Below are 27,179 nucleotides of genomic sequence, written 5' to 3' on the forward strand. Positions count from 1 at the left end.
ATATATATTCTTTTTTTAATAAACATATTTATAAAAAAAGCAATCCCTTTCTAAAAAAGGCATGTTATTGACATATGTTATAATACTTTAAACTCGATTAATATTTTTGACAGTTATCAGCTGATTTCTGTCAAAAAATATTAATCGCGGATAAAGTATTAAAACATATTAATATTACTTATAAAATATTATTATTTAAATTATAATAATATGTTGTGAATAATATGTTATAATACTTTATCCGCGATTAATATTTTTTGACAGAAATCAGCTGATAACTGTCCAAAATATTAATCAAATTAAATTTATTATAACATATATATTATTCAAAACATATTATTTTTTTAATTTTTATAACATATTATTTTAAAATTTAATTAGCAAATTAACGCTTTAATCAGCTGATGCATGTCAAAAAATACTAATAAAGCGTTAATTTGCTAATTAAATTTTAAAATAATAATATGTTAAAAATAATTAAAAGAGTAATATGTTGTAAATAATATGTTATAATGCCTTATCTGCGATTAATATTTTTTGACAGAAATCAGCTGATAACTGTCAAAAATTTTAATCGAGTTTAAAGAGTTATAACATATTATTTAAAACATATTATTATTTTAAATTTTATAACATATATTATTTTAAACTTTAATTAACATATTGACGCTTTATAAATATTTTTTGACAGAAATCAGCTGATTATAAAGCGTTAATTTGCTAATTAATTTTTGAAATAAGAATATGTTATAAAAATGAATATAATAATATGTTTTAAATAGAATGTTATAGTACTTTAAACTCGATTAATATTTTTGACAGAAATCAGCGATAAATAACTGTCAAAAATTTTAATCGAGTTTAAAGAATTACAACATATTATTTAAAACAGTTTTCAGCTGATTATGTTACACTAGCATTTTTTATTTATTTACGATGTAAAAATGAGTCGTCTAATTTTGGCTCGGAACTTATCGATTACGCTCCGACAAAAAAAGGATGACTTAAAAGATTTACGACCTTAGATCTGGTTATTCAGGTCATCTAGCTCTAAGTTTAAGAGCTCCAGCGCGCTTCTATGAGTAACCGCAGAATTTATCGTTAGGATGTTGAAATAAAATAATTTTATCAATATGTTGACCGCATAGATTGTGTAGAATTACGTAATTTGCTTAGATGATCGTTATTTCTGTTCACATATCTCGTATTTATAAAGAAAAAATTTTAATTATGTGTCCGAGTGTACATATAAAAATATTCATTTTAAAACCGTAACAAACTCGCTGTATTCTAGCTATATGATAAACTTTCCTGTTATCAATTCGTCGGTCTTGGGTCTATTTTATCAGGAATGCTTATTTTATCATTCGGATGTTTATTTTATCAGACATCCTTTTCCTCTACGCGCTCGGCAATATAGAAATACAATAACGCTGAAAATATTTCGATACAAGAAAACTCGTTGCATTAAAATAAAAATTTAACAATTTAAGGATCGTTAAATTAATGTCATCCAGAATTATAAAATTTAATGTCATATTAAAATTTTGGAGAAGAATAGATATAATATTGAATATTATATTCTCAGAATAGGGGGATAACAAGCGGATACAAAAGTGTAAGAATTTAAAAGAATCAAAGTAATATATGTAAAAAAATCTTTTTTATTAAATTTTTTCATAATAAAAATATTGGTACGTTGATATTTCTCGCTTATAAAATCTCTGATATTACTGCTAATTAAGTACACTGTATCGAAATAATCTAATAGATTTAATCGAGTTCGTCCACACCATCGGTATCGTTATTATCATAAGCTATACGTCATTTCCAAGGGGGCTTGTTTTTCTGCTGATCTAATTTCGTAATCATTTTTTGCGGAAGAGATACATGTTCGCTAACGTCGAAATGTGAAGTCTGGTAAGAAAGTTGTAAATATATATATGTGTATTATGTAAATTTTTACCTGCAATATATATATACAAACCTCGGAAGTTGGTTGCCACATGATGCTATCTTCGCTCATTATACTTAATTCCTTTTTTAAATAATGTTTTCGCGGTACTTCCCTACATTCTAACGGCGGGCTTGAAATGCTGCTTCTAGGTTTTAGATCTTTATCTTCCTTCGCTAGTTGCATTTCGGCAAGCTGTAAATTAAATTATTTGTTTAATTATTAATTAATAATTTATTTGTATTCGGTTTTATTAATGAACAATTATCGCCTAAATTTTAATTACCATTTTCACATATTCGCGAAGATCATTCTTCGATTCTTTTCTACTAGTTAAAGGTGTATTTTCATTAGAATTCATTGTAATCACACTTTCGTTTTGATCTTCAAACAATTGTATTGGGTTTTGCGTCTCTAACGACTGAGTCGTATATCTTATCGGTTCCTGAGAGAGCTTAGCGTAACAGTTTGGCATTGATTCAGACTTTTTCGGACCTTTAAAATCAAAATGTTTGTCTACGTAAATTTTCTGAATTGGAGATAAGTTATCCGTGTTACCACCTGTAATTGTAAATTGCAATCTAGTTGTAGTCTACATATACCAACCATTAGTGTTATGACTGTAATAATATTAAGAAATAATCAAGTAATACAAATTCAAATTCACATTTCATGATTTACCTGATATAATATGTAGAGCTTGTTGCCATTGCTTTTGCATAACAGAGTGCAATTGTTCTGCAAGTTGGGATTTTGTTGTGCGCTGAGAGTTCAAATGCATTTCTAACATAGATGATCTTTGAAAAGCTTGAGCTAATTGTAGCTCGCACAAGCGTTTCTCTTCTTTATGTTTTTCCTCCAATAAGTTTATTTCCAAACGGTGTCTAAAAAATCCAATACGTTTATATATTTCAGAAAATTAATTCGTATATATTTCACTGCGGTATTGTAAATAAAAAAATATGCAACGAACCTATCAATAACATCTTTTATTTTCCTAGCAGCGCATTCAGCTATAACTTGCTGTCTTGTTTTCAATTCCTCTAAAAATTCTGATTCAGCAGTGTCAAGTTGCGTTTGAAATTCTTGTAATTTTGTTTTTACCACTTCATCAACCTGTTTCTGATAAACTTCTTGTAATTCTGCCCTGATTTTTTCCTTTTGCTCCACAATAGATTTTGTTTCGTCTTTAGCAAATTTCTGAAAAAATAAAAGCAATTAAGGCAATTAATATAAAACCACTTGTTAACTAATTACGATAAAACTTGCGAAAAAGTTATAATTTGCAACACGATTCAAAATGCATGATTCAGGATTCTGTCCACTGTTATACCTATATGAAAATCAAAGTAATTAGTGAGGTACAATCTTTTCGCAAGTTTTACAAATAGTTTAACATTTCAGATATAATGTATCACCTCTGCTTTCTTAGCGTCGTCGATAGATATAAGCAAGGATGAATTTTTTTGTTCTAAAATAGAATTTCTAATTATCTCTTCTTTCAGTTTAAGTTGCAAATTCTCTTTTTCTTGTCTGAGTACTGTCAATTCGGCTTCACAAGTATCCAATGCTTTATGAATAACACCCATCTCACTTCGTACTTCACTCTCTCTCAAACGTTCTTTATTTAATTCTAATTGAACAATTTTTAATGTCTCCTCATTTTGCTGATTTTTTTCTAACAATTTATTAAATTCTATCTTTATTTGTTCATATCTATTTTCTGCTTCTTGGACTAATAATTTATAACTTTCTAATTCATCTGCATGAGTTTTTAGTAGATCAATTTTTTCTTTAATCGTGGTGTCACTCTTCTCTTTATATCCAGCTGCCAAGTCTAAGGCTTTCGATAATTTTTCTTCAAGTCGTTTGATTTGAGTTTGAAGTTCTGAGATTTCAGACTGATGTTTCTCTGTGACATTTTGCAGATTAGTTTGCGAGTTTTTATGTTCAACTTCTAATATTGTGACTTGTTGCTTTAATTTAGACCAAGCTGCATGAAATTGAGATATCAAAAGTTTTTTCTCATTGTCGATTCTAACTGCTACTGCCACTTTCTCTTGTTGTTCCAACAACCGTTTTTGTAGTTCTTGAATCAAATGCTCACAATGCTAAAAATACAAAATATATATTTATTAACACAAATACATATATACAAATATATATCATATATATATGTATATTCCATTTTTATATACCTCTCTGCGAAATTTCTCCTCTTCCAATTTGATTCTAAGTGTTTCTTCTTGTGATCTAGCTGGGTGAGTTTCCCAAAAATCCGAAAGTGACAAGACTCGCTGATATTTTCTATAAATAAATTTTATAACAATTTGTTAATATAAAATCACCTATTACAAAAATCATATTTTTCTTTTAATAGTAATAATATTATATTTTTCCACATGTTTAAACAAAAGAGAACATGCAGTAAAAATTGTACATATGTAAAATACCTTAAATGAGGATCCGTGTTTGTACCAACATGTACAGTATTTTTAGCGAATACAGATTTTTCTCTCTCGTCATGTACATTTCCATTGTATGGCGTTTTGCAAGAATCCAATAAATGCTCTGTATTACTATATTGTGCAGTTTTCAATGGCATTGCATCAGGAAATTTAGTTAAATTACTAATATGTAATGAAGAATCTGTAATAGAACCTTTGGATTGAGCAGGTACATTGTTTGTATTTGCTTCACTTCTTGTTAGAATATTTTGATCTGACATCGGTTCTTTTGATTTAGCATTGTCAATTGTAGCTGATGATACATTAGATAAATAGTCTATATTTTGTATACTGTTTTCTATTCCATTTGCTTTTAAAATAGGTTGCTGGACATTTTGTTCCCATGTTTTAAATTCAGAAATCATTTTATTAGATGCATTTAAGTGGAATGAATCACTGTATATATCAGGCAATGATATTTCAGGGAATGTATTGTTTGATTTCTTTTGAGAAAATGCTGATAAAGCATCAGTGAGTTGAGGCTCTTTGCTGCATGATAGAAAATTTAATTTTTTGTATGCTCCAAGCTTATGTTGTGTCTCCTTCTCTTGACTGCTTGCAGCATCAACAGTTTGAGTTAATGATATTGGATGAGCCAGCTCGTTATGATATTGATATCTGCTAGTGCTATTTATTCTTTTCGATAATTCCAATTCAGTGGCTTCCATTTCTTGAAGTAACTCGTCAACTTCTGACAGTTCCATCTCTTGCACTATTCTAGTACGAGTGTGCTGCTGACCTATCGATGCACTAGGTAAGTTTGATGCAGATACTGCTGAATGTAAAGAATTGTAGGGTTTACAATATGAGTTACTCGTACAACGATCACTTGGACAAACAGATAAATGAGATTCCTTCTTCACAGACATAGCAGTAGCATGCGAGAGCCCAGTACCGCAAGAAGTAGAAGGTACCACAAAAGAGTCAGAGTACGATGTTAGAGTATCATGCTTGGCTCGAGTGAGAGTGTTAGTAGTAGTCAAATTAGAGGTAGCAGCTGCCGAAAGGTAGCATCCTGACTTCATGTCATTTCTCAATGAATTAGTATAATTCTGCGTCGAATACCCACTGGGAGTGGAAGGAACGGATAGAGGTTTACGGGAAGGTTTCACAGGAGTGTTTTGCAAGCTGGTGCTTTGACTTACGGACAATCTAGGCAAGGTATGCCGATAATAAGGATAAGATGCACTGCCATAAACTGGCTGAGAGTCGAGGGAATTGTTTAACGCAGATACGTCCAGACTATTGTCTCTGGATTCGATAGCAGAGATACGGGATTCTAATGATTGCATGTGTCCTACCAGCTCTGAGATAACGCCGGTCTTCTCGCAATCTGTTCGCGCGGAAACACACGAGTTGGTGTCTGAATCGGAAGACGACACGTGGAATATATCGGGTGGGATCAGGAGCAGGACATCCGTATCATCGGACTCACTCATCATCCATCGACAATTCTCTGCCACCGGTTGCGATTTGTCATGCGCCTAAAACAGATCAGCTGATGTTTGCAAAGCGTCTTGGCATTTATGTTTGTATACATATATACAGCAAAAAGATGATAGAATTCGTGAATGCATAAACCAGTTAAATTAGATTACGATTAGATTTAATTTCTTGTAATAAATATTTACTGCGGTAGAGTTGCAACAGCACAAAGCGTATTGTGTAGAGGTTATAAATGGCGATTAATCATTTCCAATTCGCCGCTAGCAAATTCGCATCACGCAGATATACACAGCCGCGAAAATTTCGTAAACAAACTTGAACGACACTCGCGCACTATTAAGGAAAACATTACATCCTCTAGCGTATTCAGATATAGACTGCCAGTTCTGACAGTATTGAAAAGTCATTCATTGTACATATACGTCATTTCATTCTTTATGACGTACTACAGTTTACTATTATTCCTTATATGGCTTTCATTCCCAGATCGTTGACCCCAAATTCTAACGGTAATGTAATTCAAGTACCGACAGATAGCGCTGCATGTACTGTTGTGAGCGGAGATCACTGAGCACGAACCTAACAAATTGCATTGTTAGGGTTGCACGCGTGGAAGTTTGAAATAACGTACTCGATATTCTCTTCTTACACGTTTCTCGGCTTCAATCAGCACAATTAACACTTCGTCCAGTAATTTCTTATGTCCACTTCGAGATAAAGCTACTTAAATTCAAGGTAAGATACATTAAAATATTATAATTATATATATAGCACAGTCATGAGAAAAAATATATCCATAACCTATATATTGTGATAGACTATATAAATATCTATACAAATAAAAAGATTTCTGTGAATGCGCTGATTCTTTTGTAAGCTGCATATCATTAATTAATGTTGTATCATTAATTTTGACATCAATTTTATACACATGCATACATTAAAAACATCGATACAAATATATAAGAATATAAGATAGAATAAGATAGAGTATAAAATATGATTATAAAAATGATTTGTCTTTACTAACATTTTTCGCCGATATAACGTACCATTTTTATTCATCAATGATTATACTTTTTAACCGTAAACCTTTGAAATGTGTGGTCCATATATTGACATATCGCAGTTGAGACGCGTAAAGTGGCATGCCAATATATATATTGCATGTGGCAATCGGAAAGTTAAATTGAAAGGATGGTAAAAGTTCCTTCAGAGCACTTCCTTCCGTACTGTAAAAATTCAAATATTTGCCATAAAAATGCTATGCTTCTTTATATATAATATGTTTGGTTATAATTAAATTACTTATTTTTATTTATTTACTAGAACAACACAAGCGTGTCATTCTTCGATTTTATGTTAAGAAGAATGATATTTAAAAAAATGATATAAATATAAGTTTGTTTAAATTTGATTAATATTTTTTGACAGAAATTAACTGATTAAAGCGTTAATTTGCTAATTAAATTTTAAAATAATAATATAGTAAAAAATTAAAATAGTAATATGTTATAAATAATATTTCATAATGCCTTATTCTTTATTAATATTTTTTGACAGAAATCAGCTGATAACTCTCTCTCTCTGTCAAAAATATTATTATATCATATTATTTATTAAAACATATTATTTTAATTTTTATAACAGAATATTATTTTAATTTTTATAACATATTATTTTAAAAATTAATTAGCAAATTAACGCTTTAATCAGCTGATTTTTGTCAAAAAAATATTAATGAAGCAAAAATTTGCTAATTAAATATTCTATCTTACATATTTATATTTATATTGTGTATGTTGTAATGCGAAATAATAAGATTATTCTAATATATGTATATATTTTATTTGTTACAGATAGCATTGCGATACACAGTGCGATTCACGTGTCGGGAGTGCCGTGTAAAGTGTCGGATAATCGTAATTATTCATGTTTTCACGAGTGTCGTGAGTACTACGAAGGAGCAATGTCGACCAAAAGAAGAAGAGAAGGCCCGGGGAAACATCAGACAACAATAGAAGAACTGTGAGGTATGCAATATAAAAACATTTTTTTAAAACTGCATTGTTCATGAGATATTCGACACACACATATGTATATACATAATTTGAATATTTTGTTTTCAGATCAATGTGTGCTGTGTATTACAACTTCGCTACTGTACGTTTCGGTGAGTGAGAAATTGTTTATTTTATAACATTTCTATAGCGGTAATAGGGATGTATATAATATGTTGAAAATATTAAAATAATAATATGTTCTAAATAATATATTATAATATCTTTTATCCGCGATTAATATTTTTTGACAAAAATCAGTTTATAATTGTCAAAAATATTAATCGAATTTTAAATATTATAACATCCCTTTCTAAAAAAGGCATGTTAATTGTAAGTCGATTCTCGCAAGTATTGTTGCATTTTTTTCGCGATGCTGATTGACTGTTTCGATTCGCATTGTGCGCTATATTCATAACATCGAGAGGCTGTCATCGCAAGGGTTAGTAGTTTAACAGTTTGTTCAAAATAAAATTGAATAAAATAATATGTTTTAAATAATATGTTATAATACTTTAAACTCGATTAATATTTTTGATAGTTATCAGCTGATTTCTGTCAAAAAATAATAATCGCGGATAAGGTATATTATAACATATTATTTAGAACATACTGCAATTTTAATATTTTTAACATATTATTTTAAAATTTAATTAGCAAATTAACGCTTTAATCAGCTGATTTCTGTCAAGAAATATTAATAAAGCGTTACTTTGCTAATTAAATTTTAAAATAATAATATGTTAAAAATATTAAAATAGTAATATATTGTAAATAATATGTTATAATACTTTATCCGCGATTAATATTTTTTGACAGAAATCAGCTGATATATTGTAATTTTATTATGCGCAAAGTAAAAATTTAGATAGATTAAGTAGTACGAGTAAATAATTTCTTAATACGTTGAGCCTTTTCGTCGCGCAATCACTCAGCTATTAGTATAAAATCATTAATGCAAATCAAAAACAATAAAAAATTATATGCACTTTATATATCATAATTTTATTATATGCAAAATAAGAATATAGCTATGTAAACTTAGCACCCGACTGTTTAAAAATTAATTTTTTAAAACTGAAAATAATAGCATTTCGTTTGTAGTTGTTTGTAGTAACAATAATTTCGTTTGTAGTTTTATCAAGTAATAAATAAATAAAATTTTTTAAATGACTCGCACCCGACATTGAGATATCGCAAATCCGCTTGCGCAGTCTTCTATAGAATTGTTTGTAGTTGTTTGTAGTGATTTTCCTTTCGTTTGTAGTTGAGCGGTTCAAAAGTTATAAACAATTGTTTATTCGTCCAAGAGGAAAATTTGTTAATTTTAAAGATATCACAAATCCGCTTGCGCAGTCTTCTTTAGAATCGTTTGTAGTTGTTTGTAGTGATTTTCCTTTCGTTTGTAGTTGAGCGGTTCAAAAGTTATAAATTATAACACAAATGATTCTAAAGAAGACTGCGCAAGCGGATTTAAAAAATCTTAAAAATTGACAAAGTTAGCTCTTGGACGAATAAACAATTGTTTATAACTTTTGAACCGCTCGACTACAAACGAAAGGAAAATCACTACAAACAACTATAAACTATTCTAAAGAAGACTGCGCAAGCGGATTTGAAAAATCTTAAAAATTGACAAAGTTAGCTCTTGGACGAATAAACTATTGTTTATAACTTTTGAACCGCTCAACTACAAACAAAAGGAAAATCACTACAAACAACTACAAACGATTCTAAAGAAGACTGCGCAAGCGGATTTGCGATATCTTTAAAATTAACAAATTTACCTCTTGGACGAATAAACAATTGTTTATAACTTTTGAACCGCTCAACTACAAACGAAAGAAAAATCACTACAAACAACTACAAACGATTCTAAAGAAGATTGCGCAAGCGGATTTGCGATATTTCAATGTCGGGTGCGTCATTATAAAAATTTTTTTTATTTATTAATTAATAAAACTACAAACGAAATTATTGTTACTACAAACAAAATGCTATCATTTTCCGTTTTAAAAAATTAATTTTTAAAAAGTCGGGTGCTAGGTTCACATAGCTAAATGATTTTTATTGATCTTTACGGTCCTGGTATCGCAAATCTAAGTAGTAAGCCCAGAGATTGGTCAGCCTAATCGCACCTACGTAGTCGGAAGTATACGAATACGTTGAGAGCGACCGCGAATCGAAGACACATGTAAAATATTATTTTAAAAAAAGCGAAATATATATAAAATGATCTTTATTGATCTTTACGGTCCTTGTATCGCGAGCCTAAGTAGTAAGCCTAGAGACTGGTCAGCCTAATACGTTGAGAACAGACGCGAGGCGGAGACACGAGACATGTGTAAAATATTATTTAAAAAAATGAAATATATAAAAAATGGAAGTGATCTTCATTGATCTTTACGGTCCTTGTATCGTGAGCCTAAGTAGTAAGCCCAGAGATTGGTCAGCCTAATCGCATCTACGTGGTCGAAAGTCGCGAATATATTAAAAGCGAGGTGGAAACGCGTGTGAAAATATTATTTAAAAAAGCGAAATATATAAAATGATTCTTTATTAATCTTTACGGTCCTGTATCGCGAGCCTAAGTAGTAAGCCCAGAGATTGGTCAGCCTAATTGCATCTACGTGGTCGAAAGTCGCGAATACGTTGAAAGCGAGATGGAGACGCGTGTGAAAATATTATTTAAAAAAGCAAAATATATCAAATGATTCTTTATTAATCTTTACAGCCCTGCATCGCAAGCCTAAGTAGTAAGCCCAGAGATTGGTCAGTTTAATCGCACCTACGTGATCGAAAGTCGCGAATACATTGAAAGCGAGGTGGAGACGCGTCTAAAAATATTATTTAAAAAAACAAAATATATAAAATGATAGCTATGTGAACCTAGCATCCGACTTTTTAAAAATTAAGTTTTTAAAACGGAAAATGATAGCATTTCGTTTGTAGTAACAATAATTTCGTTTGTAGTTTTACCAATTAATAAATAAAAAAAATTTTTTAAATGACTCGCATCCGACATTGAAATATCGCAAATCCGCTTGCGCAGTCTTCTTTAGAATCGTTTGTAGTTGTTTGTAGTGATTTTCCTTTTGTTTGTAGTTGAGCGGTTTAAAAATTATAAACAATAGTTTATTCGTCCAAGAGCTAACTTTATCAATTTTTAAGATTTTTTAAATCCGCTTGCGCAGTCTTCTTTAGAATCGTTTGTAGTTGTTTGTAATGATTTTCCTTTCGTTTGTAGTCGAGCGGTTCAAAAGTTATAAACCGCTCAACTACAAACGAAAGGAAAATCACTACAAACAACTACAAACGATTCTAAAGAAGACTGCGCAAGCGGATTTGCGATATCTTTAAAATTGACAAAGTTAGCTCTTGGACGAATAAACAATTGCTTATAACTTTTGAACCGCTCAACTACAAACGAAAGGAAAATCACTACAAACAACTACAAACGATTCTAAAGAAGCTGCGCAAGCGGATTTGCGATATCTCAATGTCGGGTGCGAGTCATTTAAAACATTTTTTTTATTTATTAATTGATACAACTACAAACAACTACAAACGAAATGCTATTATTTTTCGTTTTAAAAAATTAATTTTTAAAAAGTCGGGTGCTAGGTTCACATAGTTTAAGAATATAGATAGATTAAATAGTACGTGTCAACAATTTCTCACTACGGTTAGCCTTTTCGTCGCGCAATCACTTAATCATTAACATAAAATCATAAATGCGAGTCAAAAACAATAAAAAATAACACGCACTTTATATATCACTAGACAACACAAGCGCGCGCTGCGCGCGCGCCATTTTATTCAAAAATTTTATTTAATTTTATTTAATTTTATTTAATTTTATTTAATTTTATTTTAAACAACTGTCAAAACTGTTAACTTTCGCGATGACAGCCATTCAATGGTACAAGTTATATATCTTTATATATGGTATAAGCTATATATCTTTTTGAACGAATCTCTTTCGAATTTGAATTAATTATTATAATATTAAGTCATGTATATAGTATCGCGCGCGCGCTATTAGAATGAAGTTGCCGATGTTTGTAGCGAATAGCGGCCATTACCGAAACGCCGCGAGTATCAGGCAGTTCGAGCTGCGTCCCGCTGTGATTAATTAGTAAGCATAATTGTTAGAAACAATTTCTAACCTTTGTATTGCAATATTTATCTATCGCATATCTTAATTTCAACGTTAATATGTAGTCGTAGTTGTTCGAAACGCATATTTCGCGAAAAATTCGATGCAAACATAATCTCTTGCTAACATAACCCAACTCTTAATTTGTTTTCGCGCGCGCGAATGTGTTGCGATCCGTATCTATTGTTAATTCTAGCTTACATATTTATATTGTGTATGTTATAATGCGAAATAATAAGATTATTCTAATATATGTATGTATTTGATTTGTTACAGGTAGCATTGCGATACACAGTGCGATTCACGCGTCGTGTCGGGAGTGCCGTGTAAAGTTTCGCGTGTCGGGAGTGCCGTGTAAAGTGTCGGACGATCGTAATTATTCGTGTTTTCGCGAGTGTCATGAGTGTTACCATGGACCAAGAGAGGAGGAGGCGGCTCGGGGTGGCATCGGGCGACAACGGAGCAACTGTGAGGTATGCAAAATTAAAACATTTTTTCTAAACTGCATTGAAATATTCGACCGTTTCCAAACTTTCAAAACATCCTGTACACACACATACACGCATGTATATATACATAATTTGAATATTTTGTTTTCAGATCATTGTGCTGTGTACTACAACTCCGCTACTGCACGTGTCGGTGAGTGAGAAATTGTTTATTTTATAACATTTTTCTGTAGTGATAATGGGATCCCTTTGTTAAGGACCTTTGAAAGGGACTAGACAACACAAGCGCGCGCCATTGTCTAATTATTATTGTCTGATTACTATTTCTAATTCTCAACTTTTTAATATTATCTCATAAATTCTTCCTACGACGGTTTTCAATATATTAATTCAATGAAATAAATGATGAAATAATTTATAATGCAACTATTAATTTTATTTAAAGAACGCGCTTGTACTGTATAAAGAAACTGAATAATATAATTATTATATAAAAAAGACTTTTGAAAAAAAAAAGATCGCAATGTTTCATAACATGTTACATAACTTTTAGTACAACTTTATTTTTCTGTCTATTATAAATGTGTGTATGTGATTGAATTGATTTAGATTATTCCATTCATAAATATTTTGAAAAATAAATGCGATATGTCCTGATTTACAAAATGCTTGCGTGCACTACTCTGAAAATAAGGTATTGGGTATAAAGGGAAAAATAAACAACATTCTTTAACGTATACTTTATTAAGTTCTCGTAATGCAAATGCACTTCTTCTCGGTCGACTATATAATACTTACTTCATTTTTGTATAATATTATACACCTGCTTAAGGTACACCGTGAAACGTATTGTGTCGCATGCATTCTCGTATCGTGTTGCAAAGTACACGCGTGGGAGAAGAGAGAGAAAGAGAAAGAGAGATATTTATATATAAGCTTTTTATGGATATTGTATTATGAATATCACATTAGGCTATATCGCGTACCTAACAGCGTCAATCTTCGAAATATGATGGGTGCATTATAAAGTAGTCGATCGTTTATTCGAAGCATCTTAATAATCGATTTAAAAAAACATTCAAATTATATATCAATGTTTTGAATTTACTACCAATTCTCGAAAATTAATATTTAATTTTGAGCGTGATTAATGCGTTAATTAAGAATTAAAAATATCTGGTTTTTAAATATTTATTGCTAATCAATAATTAATAAATCACACAAACAAGCGATGCGCAAGCTGATTTAATTAAATCATATAATAAAAAACTATCCACGAGATCTGTTATAATAATTGATAGTTTATTTCTAATTATCAACTTTTTGATATTATCTATTATAAATTCTTGATGATTTATTTCTACGATGGTTTTCAATATATTAATTCAATGAAATAAACGATCAAATAATTTGTAATGCAACTTCCAACATGTCGTCTAACATTTCTCCTATCCGCATAATTGCGATGATCTTTTTTAAAGAGATCGCATATATTAACAAAAAGATATTTTCACAGATATTTATCTATAATAATTATAATTTTTTCACCGTTAATCCTTACGTACAGACTAGGCAATCGAGCTAAAAAAAAACTTGGTTTGCTTGTCATTAATTGAAAATTTCCATTTAAATATCAGAATTTGAAAGAACATTAAAAACTTTTAAATTATAAAATTGTGTGAAACTTTTTATATATTTTTTATATTTTTTATATTTTTATAAAATTAAAAAGATTTGTAACACAAGAGTAAAAGTTCGATTACAAAAAAGATTAGATATTAATATATAATAATAAGTCAACAATGTAGGCTCCCTGCATTGATAAATTACAAATTCAGAAGGAGGCTATATGGAGCCGCGCGTAGGGTGTAGGTACGCAAATACTAAAAACAAACTTGTTGGAATAACAAATTTATTAAATCTAAACGTTTCGGTCCTTTCTTTGGACCTTCTTCAGTAAATTTAATACAATAAATTATAATGGGGAATCTACATACTGCCGCACGCAGCGCAAATCGGGGAGCTCACGGCTTTATGTAGATTCCCCATTATAATTTATTGTATTAAATTTACTGAAGAAGGTCCAAAGAAAGGACCGAAACGTTTAGATTTAATAAATTTGTTATTCCAACAAGTTTGTTTTTTTAGTATTTGCGTACCTACACCCTACGCGTGGCTCCATATAGCCTCCTTCTGAATTTGTAATATATAATATATTACAATATAAAAATTAATTAATATAATAGAAAATGTTACAAATTGGAAAAGACAAGTGGTCCGTCTTTGCATTATATTTGTATATGCAAGTCTACGTGAGGGTTAACGGCAACAATCATACTCCGAGCTTGTGCACGGGAAAAGCCCTCTCGATGTGCACTCGAAAAATGCAGTCGACGCAAGTTTGAACAATGCAGGAGGTAGACGTGCGTACGTATAATATGTGTGTACGTATGTACGATGACACGATGTGCCCGAACGCATGTTAGCATTTCGCATGAAGTTTGCATTCGAGGCACTGTTGTGTATCCGGAGTTTACGCGGAAATTCCTGCATATAAACTGTCGGGAAGGTAAATATCCAGGCTCGGCATCACGATACGATTTACAACGATCAACACGACACGTTCTCGCGCGCGTGCGCGTACACTGATTAACCTTATTATTTAGTGACGACGTTAAGTGATAACGAATTACGAAGCTTGCCGCACGCCATTAAAAAGACGATGAAAAAATAAACGAGCGGTCATCGGTACAATATTTTACGTAAACATTTTACGTGAATGTAAAGCCCGCCGATGAAACTGTAATGACGGATGTTTTGACGAAATTGAGGTCAATTTTCTCCGAATGAAAATTTGGCGATTTAATGTTACGCAGATATATAATGGAAACATAATAGATTAGACTTCGAATTATTGTAAATTATAAATAGACGACTAAAATTGATTCTTTTAATTAATTTAAGAAGATTTTGATTACAGAAAAACTTCATTTCGGATTTATTTCTTAAAATATATTTCGTTTTAAAATTCTCTAAAAATTCTTTCGTTATCGAAAAATCGATCTCAAATTCGTCGAATTATACAATTGTTATTAATCAAATCATTTTATACAATAATAGTAGAATATTTCGTATATATGAACATGAACAACTGGCACCAAATTCACGCGTGTAATATTAAAAATCTTGTAACTTTCACGGAACCGCGATTTATACTTACGATGGCATATGGTATAACGACGGATCGATCTTCTTGTCTCTGTATGCTATACAATCATCAAAGACTACCAAGAACGGACATTCGATAACTACTTAGGACATACGATTAATCTTACTCGTAAAACCAGTAAATATATCATATATGTTTATCTATACAATATATAAATCACATTCTGCGTTCCCTTCCGCTTTCTTGACAGCCGCGATGACATATTAAACGCACAACGTTCTACGTAATTACTATATCGACGATTACAATGTGCGGAAACTATCGATTTTATTGCCGCATTGGAGTTTGCGAAACTTTCTGGTATTACGGACTGCTGCTTATATTATATATTTCGATGTTTGAAATTGAGAAAAAATGACGTGTATATATGTAAAACAAGTAATTGACATTTCGAAGCTGCACGAAACAATGACATATATCGGAATGTATCGGAAGGGAAAGGTTTCTCTGGTTGCTTCCTATTATCTCTTTTAAAAAATAATAATAAGAATATGTTTTAATCCAAAAAGATAGTTTAGAGATCGAGATAGAAATGTCGATCTTTCAATGAGCAAATATATTAGTCATTGAAGCACATTACAATTACGTGCATAGACTTTTACAAATTTAAATTTATTCACTCTCAATTGTTATTTGATTCATATGTCGGTATCCGGTTGAGCATTTATTAATCTTTAACATTTTTTTGAATATATTTTTATATATAATTCTTATTAATACTTTCTCATCTGGCAGTATAAACAACAAGCATTTCTTATAGTGGGATTTATTTCCGACATAATTATAAATGAAAAAAGGCAGTTTTCTCTCTAAATAGACGCAGGTCAAGAATTTGCACGCTTTACATAGAAAGGGCAATATAAATTGCACTATATGCATTTTTGATGTATGTATTGCATTTTTCATACAATTTCTGATAAAACACAGAATTGAATGACGCGACACGAAGTATGATATTTTTAATTCTTTGAATTTTAATTCTTCTGCCCTTTATGAATATCCAAATATCAAGTGATAATAATTGTAGTTCTTTATGAAAAAATGTACATTGAACACTTTCTTGTATAAACTAAAGCGTAAATTATGTAAATTCGATGTTCTTTACAGATATTTTATAATTATCAAGAGCGTAAATTTTTTTTAATATTAATTTCTTTCATATTGCTATTTCCTTTTGATTTGTAAACGTAAGCATTATTCTCGACAATATTGCTTCTTTTTGCAATTATGTAATTTTCACAAATATAATTGTGACAAACGTCGAAATCGTTGATATAATACATACAAACATGCATATGTACACGATAATATAACATCTATTTTTCAGAGAGACAATCTATGTTTCTCTGAACGCGCGGAATTTTTCTAACGGAACGCAACGAATACACTCCACGTTTCTCTAGAATCATATACACATGAAAGAAAAATATTTAGAGTGAGCTCGACGCCGGAATACTTTTCAACATCCTGCACACATCAATGCCGCATTGAGGAGTCGCGAAAAAGCCTGTCCCGGAAATGAAAAGACGAGTGATCTTAATATAAAAAAAAAAAAAGAAAAGAAAAAATGAAAGATTGACCGACTCTCGAGGAATCCACGGTGGAAAATCTCCCGATCAGTGGCGGTGTGCAACAGGACAGCGTGCGAGTGGACACAACGAGAGTTTCGAAGTACAATCGATAGGTCCGCCAGCCTTCTTTCCTGGGATAACTCTACCCGTTCTCTACTTCCTGCGAGACTGCTCGTCTAGCAGTTTAGCAGCAATGACTCCGCTGGTTGGCAGGAATCTTCCGAACGAACGATCAATAATCTGAAGCGACGAGAGACAGAAAGAGAGAGAGAGAGAGAGAGAGGGGGGGGGGAAAGGGAAGAGAAAAAGAGAGAAAGACACCGAACATCAACAGCGGCATTTCCGTGCGAAGCGAGTGCAAAAACACCGTCAAGTACAGAAAACAAAGGGCTCGTGTAGAACGTGGGAAAAAAATGGCTGGTTGCGCGCTGTCAGCCGGAAGTATTACGCGAAGGAGCTCTCGTGCTGCGTTCGACATTCCGAGTTTCGTTTCGATGCCTGCGCTGTCGATACGGCGCTGTCGAGAACTCGATGGTAACGGAATTGCTGCAATGCTTGCGCTGACTTGGGGTCATAAATTAGAGTAACTTCCGGAAGGAGGAAGGTACTTTTGGCCATGGTTAAAAATAAAACACGTATGATAAATTAAACGCGTTTAAAAAAGAATAAGATGCAAGATATCACGAATATTCTGCTCCGAAAAGATATAGGAAAGATATAGTCTTTACGTTTTCGTATATCTTCGTGAATTTTCGTATATTTTCGTGAATATTCGGACAAATAATATAATATTTCCTACGTCAAATTATATGTAATTTATTATTTACATTATTTTAGTGTCTTATATCTCTTTCGATTTTATGCTTCTTTTAATATTTTAATTATTTATAATATATAAAAGAGTTGAAAGAGACAGTTGGAAAATGTATATAAATTTTCGGAATCATTCTAAGACAGCTGGATGTGCTTCTCAGAACGTCCAAAATATTTTTACCAACGATAACTGGGTCGTACGTGACCTACGATACAAAACTTTATTTCTACCGATGAAACATACCGAGTGCATGTTCGAATTACATCATGTTTTGTTAAAAAAAAGACTAAACGTAACGTGTACTATAGGTAAATGCGCGCATATGCGTGAAACGGAACGTATCCTAAATAATATCAAAGATATATGACAATGTCACAGCATTAAATTGTCACAACATACATGATGTTTTAGTTAATTTTTTGATGATTTTATCTCGAGTCAATTTCTAAACAATCATTTATATTAAAAGAGAGAAAAATTTACTGAAATATTCGCGATAAATCACGCTTTCATAAAAGCACATAAAACTATGAAAAAAAGCATTTCGAACAGATGTAAAATTTTAGAAATAGATTGAAATTTCATTACTCGATCAAATCAGATCGATAAATATCGCCATATTTGTTATACGTTATGTTTGAAGTACACATTTCTTTTCCGAAATAATTTCATCCACTGCCAATAACAACATAGAAATTTCAAATGCTTATTTTATATATCATCGCGATTAAACGCAGATCCGTTAACTCAAGCGATTCTCCGATAGGATATACGTAGCCACGGATGTAGCTGCATGTTTTGTAAATGATATTGGTATAGATATACCTGGATAGGGGTTGCACGCCAAGCTACATCGTCGTATAAATACGTGAGGAAGGTGTTATCGGCTGTACGGCGCGCCGCACCAAGCGTTTTTCACACTACTGAAAGATAACCGCCCCAGCCCGGCTAGCCCGAAGTGGAGTATCCGTGAATTCTGACGTCTCACCGGTCCTCCCCCGGATGAAACTTAGATCACCGCACTTTCCCACCACGTGCGCGCGAAAGAGCGAGAGAGCATTTCCGAAGATAAACTCCCGCAGATAAACTCGAGGATCTTAGAAAACCGCGGCAAGACCGATGACTATGCTGTCTCCGTAGTGCATCGAGCCTCGATTCCCAACTTCGCCCGCTATCCCCATTTCCACCCCCATCTCCTCCTCCCCCATCACGGTCCTGCTTGTCTCCTATTCAGACGGCAGCCGTATCTTCCGAAAATGCATCGAGCCAAAGTATTTGCAGTACATCGCTCTCGCGCCCGCCCTTCGTCCTCGCCGTCAGTCTTCGTTTGGCACTGTTTGGCGGGATTCGTGTGGGAGAAATCGCCGCGTCGGGATTTTTAGAGCTGGCGTTTCCGAATTGGAACCTGCATACACATACGCGCGTGCACACATCCGGTACACTTGCATAATGTCACATATCCTTTACGCTCGATCGGTCGCCCCTTTTGTGGCGGCAATGTAACGCGTAATGCACATGCCCTTTCTCGCCCTTTTTCACCCAATACCGTTTTCAACGAGATTGACGTCGTATTTCACGTCGCATTTCGTTGCATTTCCGATCGACGATGATTGCACGGATTATGCTATCAGGATATTTCGCGTTTGAGCGTAATCTATACGTTGTTATGTGTCTCGATTGCAGTCCCATTACTGCTAATTTATATTTTTTATAATATCTCGATCAATTCAATTCATTATTGTTCGTTTCAAGGCTGTTGTAGACAGATTTATCAAATAGATTTTTATGGAGGTATCGTTAAATGTCACTTTGGTTATAAAGTACATGGATGGTATCCAAGTTAACTGTGGATGATGTAACAACTTGTTAATGGACATTTATGTAAAAGTATGATATCACGTTGCTAATAACTTTATAATTTTTATGGCATTCAAAAAAAGTTAATTTTTCAATATACTTTTACTTAACTGAAATACACATCGAAATAAAAAGCAATACTAGTGAAATTTTTACAGACTGATTTTTCATACGTTGATATTGTTGGAAAGTGAATTTCAAATATGCAAAGTGCTGATAGTTTCATACGCGACAACGATGTTTTCATGAGACATTCATTGCTATCGATTTTTCAAAGATCTTTAGCAAAAAAGAAGTAATTTTTGAAACAAGATTTATACTGTATATAATTATAAGCTGCAAATAAATATATCAAGTCATCCGATAATATCTCCGAATTTTTGAATGAAATATTTATAGGTAACTATATCTTAGTTCATGATAAAATATGTAAAATATGCTTCCATGAGTTTTCAGTTTCGTAACGACGAACTTTTGCGATTTTAAAAAGTTATCGGACCATTATGGTCATATGTTGGCAAACAGTTACGCCTATCACTTCGCCCATTGTAACCATTCCAAGCAGCTACGCTGCGGATACCGTCGCGATACCTTCTCCCGGCTATAAATCGGAAATGGTTTCATCAAACCACGTAGTAAGCACGTTCGATCTCCACTCCCTTTCAAGATCCTTGTATCGCACACGAAAGTATTTCATTCTGTTCGATGCGAGCTAGCCAAGATAAATTTGCACAGCTTTTTAGAGAGTGGAATTGTTGCACGTATATTTCCGCAAATCGTGGAAATCTGATGTTTCAGATATTTCAAATATAAAACGAGAATATCGGTACAATCCAAAATACATAATTCTCAAGAAAATCGACATTTTTTAGATACTTTTATTTTGGAGATAAATTGCTGAGATTGGAATTTTAATTTTAAATAATTTTAATAATATATTGAACAAATAAATTGAACCAATAAACAATATTTTTTTTCCTAAATTGAGAAAATAAAAAAAGATATACATATAAAATATATTTTAGCATTGTTAATAAGAAAAATATCTCATTAAAAAATATTCCAAATAATATCCATTAATTTCTGATAATAACTCAAACTTGTACAATACTTTCGAGCCACCTTTATCTTCCTTATTTTTATCTTTTTCATATTATATGATAGTAGGATTACATTACTTGACAGAATAATGCTTGAAAAGATTGATTATTGATTGACACTTGGTAAAGTATGATTGAGTGATTTTTTTATATCCTGATGTCTTCGATTATTGGCTTCTTTCTCAATTGTGTTCGTTTGTATACGAATCGTGTGAAAATAATCATCATAAAGAATGTTACTTTCTATAAATAAAAAAATACTTATACCATTAGTAGCTGTGTTACTTAATGATTCTCTCGTTTTAATTATTCGACGCATTCGCCTTCGTATACGAAGATACCGAGAGTTAAATGAGAGAGATTTCAATATTCGTGGCCCATTATGAGATCAAAGTAGTTAATTGTACTACCTACCAGTTTTGATAATCGATAAATCGTGACATATTAATTATCAGTAATATTAATAGTGCTATCTGGAACAGAACTAGATGAAAATTTCTCAATTTATGCGAGAAATATAACGCAAAGCCATTATAAAATTTTAAAATTTAATAGTATCATTAATTTAAATAAAAGCATATTAAATTATTGCGAATATTTAATCTTGCAAATCTTATTTTTATTCTTCACAAAAAAAAGTTCCATTTAATTATTAAATTTTTTTAATAACTTGTTGCACGTATTTATGGAAAAAATCTCTATTTGTGGAAAAAATGGAGAATTTTTCATATATATATGTGTGTGTGTGTGTGTGTGTGTGTGTGTGTGTGTGTGTGTGTGTGTGTGTGTGTGTGTGTGTGTGTGTGTGTGTGTGAAATGAGATAATGATAATTGATAGAGTATAAAATTCCCAATTCTATTACTCGTTGCCTTATGAGCAATGAGCGTTATTTATGCAATATGAAAAACAATAGAAATCTAAAATAAATATTCAATTCTTACACTTAATGCTATAAACGTCAATATTTATCATATCGCTATTTTCCACATCATCTCTCATATATCGCGTCTTTCAATCCGAATTTGCGTTAACCTGTCTACCCCTGTAACATGCTCGTCACAATATTATTCAGCTAAATATATACAATCTGCTGCACGCGTGAACATTCTCACGGTAGGATCTCAGGCGGAAGCAAATGCGTGTCCACGTATCTTACTTGCGTATCGAGCTATAGCGCGCGGAATCCGCACGATGTTTGGCTTTTGTCTCGATTGTAAACGTTAAACATCGATTACCGTAATTGGCAGGCCACGTTGGGTATAGCCATTATACCGTCGGCAACCGCAGCCGCATAAGCGGTGCAGATTCATGGTTATACGTTACGCTAAATAATCCGTTTAACGATCGATAGCTACTAGATGATCATCATCCGCGTAAAAGCCGTAAAATGGCAGTTGCATTTTTTTACACCGCAAGTTTTGCGCGTATGTAATAAAACTTGCACGATGCCAACGATCGTTTTTTATTTTACTGACAATGTACCGTGTTTTTACATTTAAAAAAAATTTCCACCGATGAAAATATAATGTGAGCAATTCGTAATTATCGCTATAGTTAGTAATAGAAGAATTAATTTAAAGAGAAAAATAATTTTATATTTGCAATTAAGATTTGATGTTTATCAAGCATGCTAACAACCAGTTGCTAATAATACTATATAATATATGGACATACATATGTGCAAATTGTATTATGCATATCGATAAATAATAAATAATATAAACTATCATGTAAACATTCATCTATATGTATATACGTTAATGATAGCATGTTTGCTTTATTTAACGATCAATTAACAGTATGTACAGATATTTTATATATTTCAAAATTATTACCGCGCAATGATAATTCACAATGTTAATTTTGAGATGTTAAAATATTTACTATGTTCTATCATATTCTACTTCGCTATTCAAAAATGATTCTCCGATTTGCGAAAAATCTTCCATGTGCTATCTTCCTTTGTTAGAAAAAAAAGAACGTCACGCGGAGCATATTTGTGAAAAATTGGAAATAGGACCTTCTCGGAAATTTATCCGAAAAAGGACTATCAATCTAGATGCGGCGCTCACGTGTCCAACACTCGCGGTGCATTACGTGCGAATGGTCAGACAGGTTCGAGAGCATAGCTCGTGCGATTGTGTCGCTATGCGGGTCAGGTGCGCTTTCCACCTCGAATTTCACTGGAATTTAACATCGCGACACACGGCCGCGGGTATGTACGAGCAAAAGGATGCGAATGAGTGTAAGGGGACGCGCGCGCGCACACAGAACGTGTCAAAGGCGGAAAAAAAGACGAGTGCCACGTGTGGGCGCGCATTGGATGGAAAAGAGAGAGGAGAAGGCATGATGAGGATGAGTAAAGGGAGATTTGCACGAAGGAACGTGTTTCGCGATCGAACGCGCCCGCCCGCTGTCGCCGGGATTATTGGAAATGTAATTTCGTATATAATACGCACGACTGACAGAGAGAGAGAGAGAGAGAGAGAGAGAGAGAGAGAGAGAGAGAGAGAGAGAGAGAGAGAGAGAGAGAGAGAGAGAGAGAGAGAGAGAGAGAGAGAGAGAAGCAGAATTACGTGTGCACGCGGACGTATTTAATGTCCTAGCCTAGCTATCGGTTCAAGCGTGTATCCCGATGACGCCCTAACACTGAGCTTAAAGGTGATAGACCGTATTAAGCGAGATATATTTTTCGCATTTTCTAAACCGAAGCTGATCTACAGGATGCATATAATGTCTCCGACATTGTCGACGCGAAGCTGTTATAGCCGTAGCCTGGGAGACCTAATACTTGTCCCATAATCGACTTAAGAAGGATCCTGAAATTTCAATTAAATAGATATCTATAGAGGGACGAGCGTGTAAAGCTCTCTTCTGCGAGTTTCCTGAAAACGCGAGACATTCTATCGCGATAAATCTTACGTACACACTCTGAACGATGATATGGTAGACCGGAAATCGTGTGCTAAAATATAAAAAATTAATCCTTAAACTGAAAATTAAAAGAAAATAAGTCACAGTTGAAATGAATATACTATGAATGCTTAAGTGCATATCGGAGTGGGACTCTCGAAATCCGTGGACCGGATCCTTCAATTTAAGCTAGGGATCAGATGCGAATCCGCAGACAAGATCTCGTAGGCCAGTCAGAGATTGCTCTATAGCCACTAATGTTGGCGCCAACCGTGTCGGATTAACGATTTTAGACACATTAAGCCGCGAACGGTTTGATAATTAAATCTAGTGATCAATTAACGACTTAAGAAGCCATCAATCTTTTGAGACACAAAATATACATTTTACGCTTCTTTTTGTAATATTCGCATAATGAGTTATGTTCACAAGTTGACAGATAATGAATTACATTATATATCTCCAGAAAATGTATCATCTGATAGTAGGAATTTTTTTCCGAAATAAATCGCCATCAATTTTTGCTGAACCATAATTTATCGGCAATTTAATTACGACACTGTTTATTTTGGATGCTTGAAAGATTAAAAAACTGCGAGTAAATAAAGAGGCTGTAAATTGCTCGGATATGCTTCGATAATGTTGCAACCTTCAATTTTTGTATGAAGAATCACCGGATGGATATTCATTACATTAAATTAAATTTGTTTACGCACGCAACGCGAAATTGCTGAACTGTCAAACGCGCTAGATCAATCAGTGCACGTCTGCAATTATTAATGCGGACGATTAAGAAATACACGATTCAGTCTTGCAATCATCCTCTCTCCGTCTACCTCGAAATATAAATTATAAATTCCGTCTTAATTGCGAATTCCGCTTGTGCGAGTACTTTTTGCCGTAACAGCGCCAAGATCCTGACTCTTTAACTCGTTAATTTAGCCGCGCTATCAATTACCGGTTGTGCTGATTGCGAGCTAACGCGGCGGCTTAATATATGAGTCTCTCTCTCTCTTTCTCCCTGAGATTTAATTCATATCGCGCATGGAAATATAGATGAATCGTGAATACGCGGATGAACGAGCCCCGCGAAACGAATTACATGCGTTATACACGTTGCTCCGGCAAAAGAGAATTGAATTCCGATATCGCGCCAAGAAAACGACACAAGTACGGGAAAATCGCTTGGGATTCTCGGAAAGCCGAATGTATCCATCTCATACCGTACGTGCCGTCTATTCGATGGTGGACGCTGGCTAAGGAATTTTCTCATCGCGACGAAAGCGGAAATGTGTGTGTTGTCCGATTTTTACCGCACAACAGCTGCTACTTCGCGCTACTTTGCCGAAATATATCTCGATATCACTTCCACATACCACTCAGAAACATCGCGATACGTAAAAGCTGACGCACGCGAGTCAAATGAGAGATCGATGTGTTCGATTCGCGCGTGCTGCACATTTTAAGCTTGCCGCAATCGTACCGATGCACAGAAAGCGCTAATTAATATTCCGCACTAAGCGTGGAATCAGCAATTCCTAAGCGCTTAAATTTCTTCCATTTTTTTCGGTTAAGCGATCAGCGAAATAACAGTTCAAAAATTTGAATGAGATTTAGAGAGAAATTGTAGAAAAGTAAAAAAAAAGCTTGTTTCTTTTTTCTTTTGTATAAAAGTTATTCAATAACATTTTATTTATGCTCTCTTTAATAACGACTTATGCTCTCTTTAATAACGACTTATGTTTACAACATATTATCTATACAAAAATAAATTTTGATTTCATATCGCGTTCTTTTAAATAAAAATGTAATGTGTTTATATTCTTGCGCAAATATAATATATCGACTTTATATAATTTCAACATCATATAAAACAATTTATCGTATGCTGTGACATAAATTATATTTCAGTAACGATTGTTTTATTTCATTCAAAGTTATATCGTATAACTTTTTAAATTACTTCCAAAAATCTATAGTATCATACACTTTATAGGCCTACATTTTATTGTTTGTTTTATACTACAATTTTCTTTCTTTCCGATATAACAACGGTAATGGAAACCCAAAATAGATTTTGTTTTTAACCATTTACTATACATGCATAAAACTCAATAAAAGTGATCAAGCTTTTTTTGTAAATGGGACTGCGGGATCGTATACATTGTTTTGCGATGTCTAGTTAATTAAAATGTCCTGGAATTACTACTATCACATATGAAATTACTATTCTATAAAATTGGAAAAAATTTGTCACACAAAATATTTACAAAGAAAATTAAATAAACGATTTGAAGTGCTTGGGTCGATATTTTCATTATAAAAATTCATCGCATTCCATAAATTAATCTGAAATTTGAAATAAAGTTTAAAGAATTTCTTGTGATTCTCCTGAATATAATTCTTTGAGAGAATTATATCATGCAAAATTCATAATTATAATTATAAACTACCTCAAATATATACATAAATTTATTCTGTTAATATCTGCTTTTATCGGCATGGACATTTATTTAACGAGCGACACGCAGTCAATGACAGTTTCTGCAATAGCACACTGTAGAATAATCATTCAAAATTCGAATCTCTAAACAAATACAGAAAAAAACTGTTATTAAAATTCCGGGAAAAAAAAATTGCATGCGTTTTACCATTTGTAAATGTAAATAGCGAAGTTTGCGCGATTGAAAAACAGCACTCGGAATTTATAGCAGTATAACAAATGAAGTCGATAAAAAAAACAGAAGCGCGAAATTGCGCATAAAGATACACATATAAATTTCATACCGGCGAACGACCCGAAAATGATTAATGCCCATGGGTGAAACAACAGAATCGCTTGAAATGTACGCTTGATTGAATGTAATCGCGACGCATCATGTCGAAAAATCATAAAAAAGTAATCAAGAGCAGGTAGATAGATGCGTTTAAGTAGCCAATTTAAAGTAAAAAGTGGAACGTTACAAGAGAGCAACTGAAAAAAAACACGATACTTAGTTATCCGAGATGCTTTATCCGTAAACCACGTTTCGCGTTCCTTCGCCAAAAAAAAAAAAAAAAATAATGCGCTTACTTTTCGCGATGGATAAAACGGGAGATCGCTTAACATTATCCAGCGG

General features: G+C 32.8%; 2 protein-coding genes across 11 annotated transcripts; one reads left to right on the plus strand and one right to left on the minus strand.

Annotated features, from left to right (window-relative positions):
- Positions 1-1,646: 1,646 nt before the first annotated feature.
- On the minus strand, positions 1,647-6,349 carry Cnb (centriole duplication and spindle assembly protein centrobin). Of its 10 annotated transcripts, none has more exons than XM_083033718.1 (10): positions 6,093-6,349; positions 5,897-5,945; positions 4,408-5,200; positions 4,153-4,261; positions 3,373-4,065; positions 2,928-3,154; positions 2,636-2,838; positions 2,241-2,515; positions 1,988-2,149; positions 1,647-1,917 (listed from the first exon to the last, which is right to left on the minus strand). In XM_083033718.1, the coding sequence occupies exons 2-10, from the start codon at positions 5,901-5,903 to the stop codon at positions 1,825-1,827; spliced, it is 2,562 nt and encodes an 853-aa protein (XP_082889844.1). In that variant the 5' UTR covers positions 5,904-5,945; positions 6,093-6,349; the 3' UTR covers positions 1,647-1,824. The 10 variants fall into 10 exon arrangements, with proteins under 10 accessions (XP_082889844.1, XP_082889843.1, XP_082889842.1 ...); XM_083033717.1 differs by having other exon boundaries at positions 4,408-5,233; XM_083033716.1 differs by having other exon boundaries at positions 4,408-5,236.
- Positions 6,350-7,884: 1,535 nt separating this feature from the next.
- LOC145934346 (uncharacterized) lies at positions 7,885-25,320 on the plus strand. The gene is made up of 5 exons (XM_083034706.1): positions 7,885-7,940; positions 8,037-8,080; positions 12,403-12,599; positions 12,727-12,768; positions 25,117-25,320. Exons 2-5 carry the CDS (start codon positions 8,041-8,043, stop codon positions 25,318-25,320), a joined length of 483 nt encoding a protein of 160 aa, XP_082890832.1. The 5' UTR covers positions 7,885-7,940; positions 8,037-8,040.
- Positions 25,321-27,179: the final 1,859 nt, after the last annotated feature.

The sequence above is a fragment of the Prenolepis imparis genome, unplaced genomic scaffold (genome assembly GCF_030444845.1).
Source record: "Prenolepis imparis isolate NDT839.2.m4 unplaced genomic scaffold, iyPreImpa1.0 SCAF_3, whole genome shotgun sequence".
Classification (NCBI taxonomy): Eukaryota; Metazoa; Arthropoda; class Insecta; order Hymenoptera; family Formicidae; genus Prenolepis; species Prenolepis imparis.

Coding starts and splice junctions, on each gene's coding strand:
- Cnb (XM_083033715.1), bottom strand. CDS start 5,903: ATGATGAGTGAGTCCGATGATACGGATGTCCTGCTCCTGATCCCACCC. Junction 4,066..4,152: donor AGGAGAAATTTCGCAGAGAG/GTATATAAAAAT, acceptor TTGTATTTTTAG/CATTGTGAGCATTTGATTCA. Junction 1,918..1,987: donor TGTGGCAACCAACTTCCGAG/GTTTGTATATAT, acceptor CTTTCTTACCAG/ACTTCACATTTCGACGTTAG.
- LOC145934346 (XM_083034706.1), top strand. CDS start 8,041: ATGTGTGCTGTGTATTACAACTTCGCTACTGTACGTTTCG. Junction 8,081..12,402: donor CTTCGCTACTGTACGTTTCG/GTGAGTGAGAAA, acceptor GATTTGTTACAG/GTAGCATTGCGATACACAGT. Junction 12,600..12,726: donor GACAACGGAGCAACTGTGAG/GTATGCAAAATT, acceptor TTTTGTTTTCAG/ATCATTGTGCTGTGTACTAC.